At 57.6% G+C, this 1,239-nt stretch overlaps 1 protein-coding gene across 1 annotated transcript in view; it reads left to right on the forward strand.

The window, feature by feature from the left end:
* Positions 1-1,239, forward strand: part of STX1A (syntaxin 1A (brain)) — an 18,234-nt gene that overhangs the window by 13,141 nt on the left and 3,854 nt on the right. The window contains exons 7-8 of the mRNA XM_010854348.1: positions 3-23; positions 1,081-1,218. Coding sequence (XP_010852650.1) covers positions 3-23; positions 1,081-1,218 — 159 coding nt within the window. The remainder of the gene's footprint in view (positions 1-2; positions 24-1,080; positions 1,219-1,239) is intronic.

Consider the following 1,239-nt stretch of genomic DNA (forward strand, 5'->3'; position numbering starts at 1 on the left):
ACCCCGCCATCTTTGCCTCCGGGGTAAGTGTGGACCCCTCCCACCGGAGTCCCGGGTGTGTGTGCGAAGTGCTATGTCTGGGCAGTGTTTGGACACCATCACCGGGTGAGGCAGGTTTTAGAGAAGAGAAGGCTGAGTCCCGGAGAGGGCAAGGGACAAGCAGAGGTCCCACTTTAGTGCCAAAGGTGGAAGTAAGACCCGTCTCCTGCTTCCTCCCAGTCGGGCCGGCTTCTTGTGCCCTGTGCTCACTTGCCACCAGCTAGGGGGCTCCTTCCACCATCCTGAGGACCCTTCCCACCTGGGAGGACACGGTGCCCTCGGCCTCTCTATATTCAAGTGAAGCTCCATGTGCTGCCAAGCAGGGGAGCTTCCTGAAGGAGGTGGCATACAGGTAAGGGATGCAGTGTGGACATGTGATTTTAGGAGGAGAGATCAGCTACATTCAGGGTGGGAGGAAGAACAGGAGGAGAGGTTTCAGGAAAAAGGCCATTCAAGGCTTGGGTCCTTCGCGCAGTCATTTTGGGCTCCTACAGCACCGGTGGTGAGAACTACCACTCGGCTGTTAAAGGTGTGCAGATGCAGGTGGGGACTGTTATTAACCCACGTTACAGGTAGGAACCTACTGGTAGGAAATCAGGTCTCAGAGAAATCTGGTAACAGCTGGTAAGAGCCTGGGCTTCGATGGTGGCTCAGTGGTAAAAAATCTGCCTGCCAGTGCAGGAGACTTGGGTTCGATCCCTGGGTCGAGAAGATCCCCCTGGAGGAGGAAATGGCAACCCACTCCAATATTCTTGCCTGGGAAATCCCATGGGCAGAGGAACCTGGTGGGCTACAGTCCATGGGGTTGCAAAAGATTCAGATCATACTTAGTGACTAAACAACAATGGTGGGAGCCTAACAGAAAGTGGGGGGAGGGCTGTGGCTAAGGACAAAGCCTCCAGCAGGCCCTGCTTCCAGAACATTCTGCTCAGGCCACTGCCCATCCCGGTGGCCTCTGCCCTTGGCCTCTTGCTGCCCTGGCCCCCACCCCTCCCCCTTCGATGGGTCCCCGGGTCCCAGCCCACGGCTCGCACCCCCTAGATCATCATGGACTCCAGCATCTCGAAGCAGGCCCTGAGTGAGATTGAGACACGCCACAGCGAGATCATCAAGCTGGAGAACAGCATCCGGGAGCTGCACGACATGTTCATGGACATGGCCATGCTCGTGGAGAGCCAGGTGGGAGCCCGGGCCCCCCCC

The sequence above is a fragment of the Bison bison genome, unplaced genomic scaffold (genome assembly GCF_000754665.1).
Source record: "Bison bison bison isolate TAMUID 2011002044 unplaced genomic scaffold, Bison_UMD1.0 scf7180017864340, whole genome shotgun sequence".
Taxonomy (NCBI): domain Eukaryota; kingdom Metazoa; phylum Chordata; class Mammalia; order Artiodactyla; family Bovidae; genus Bison; species Bison bison.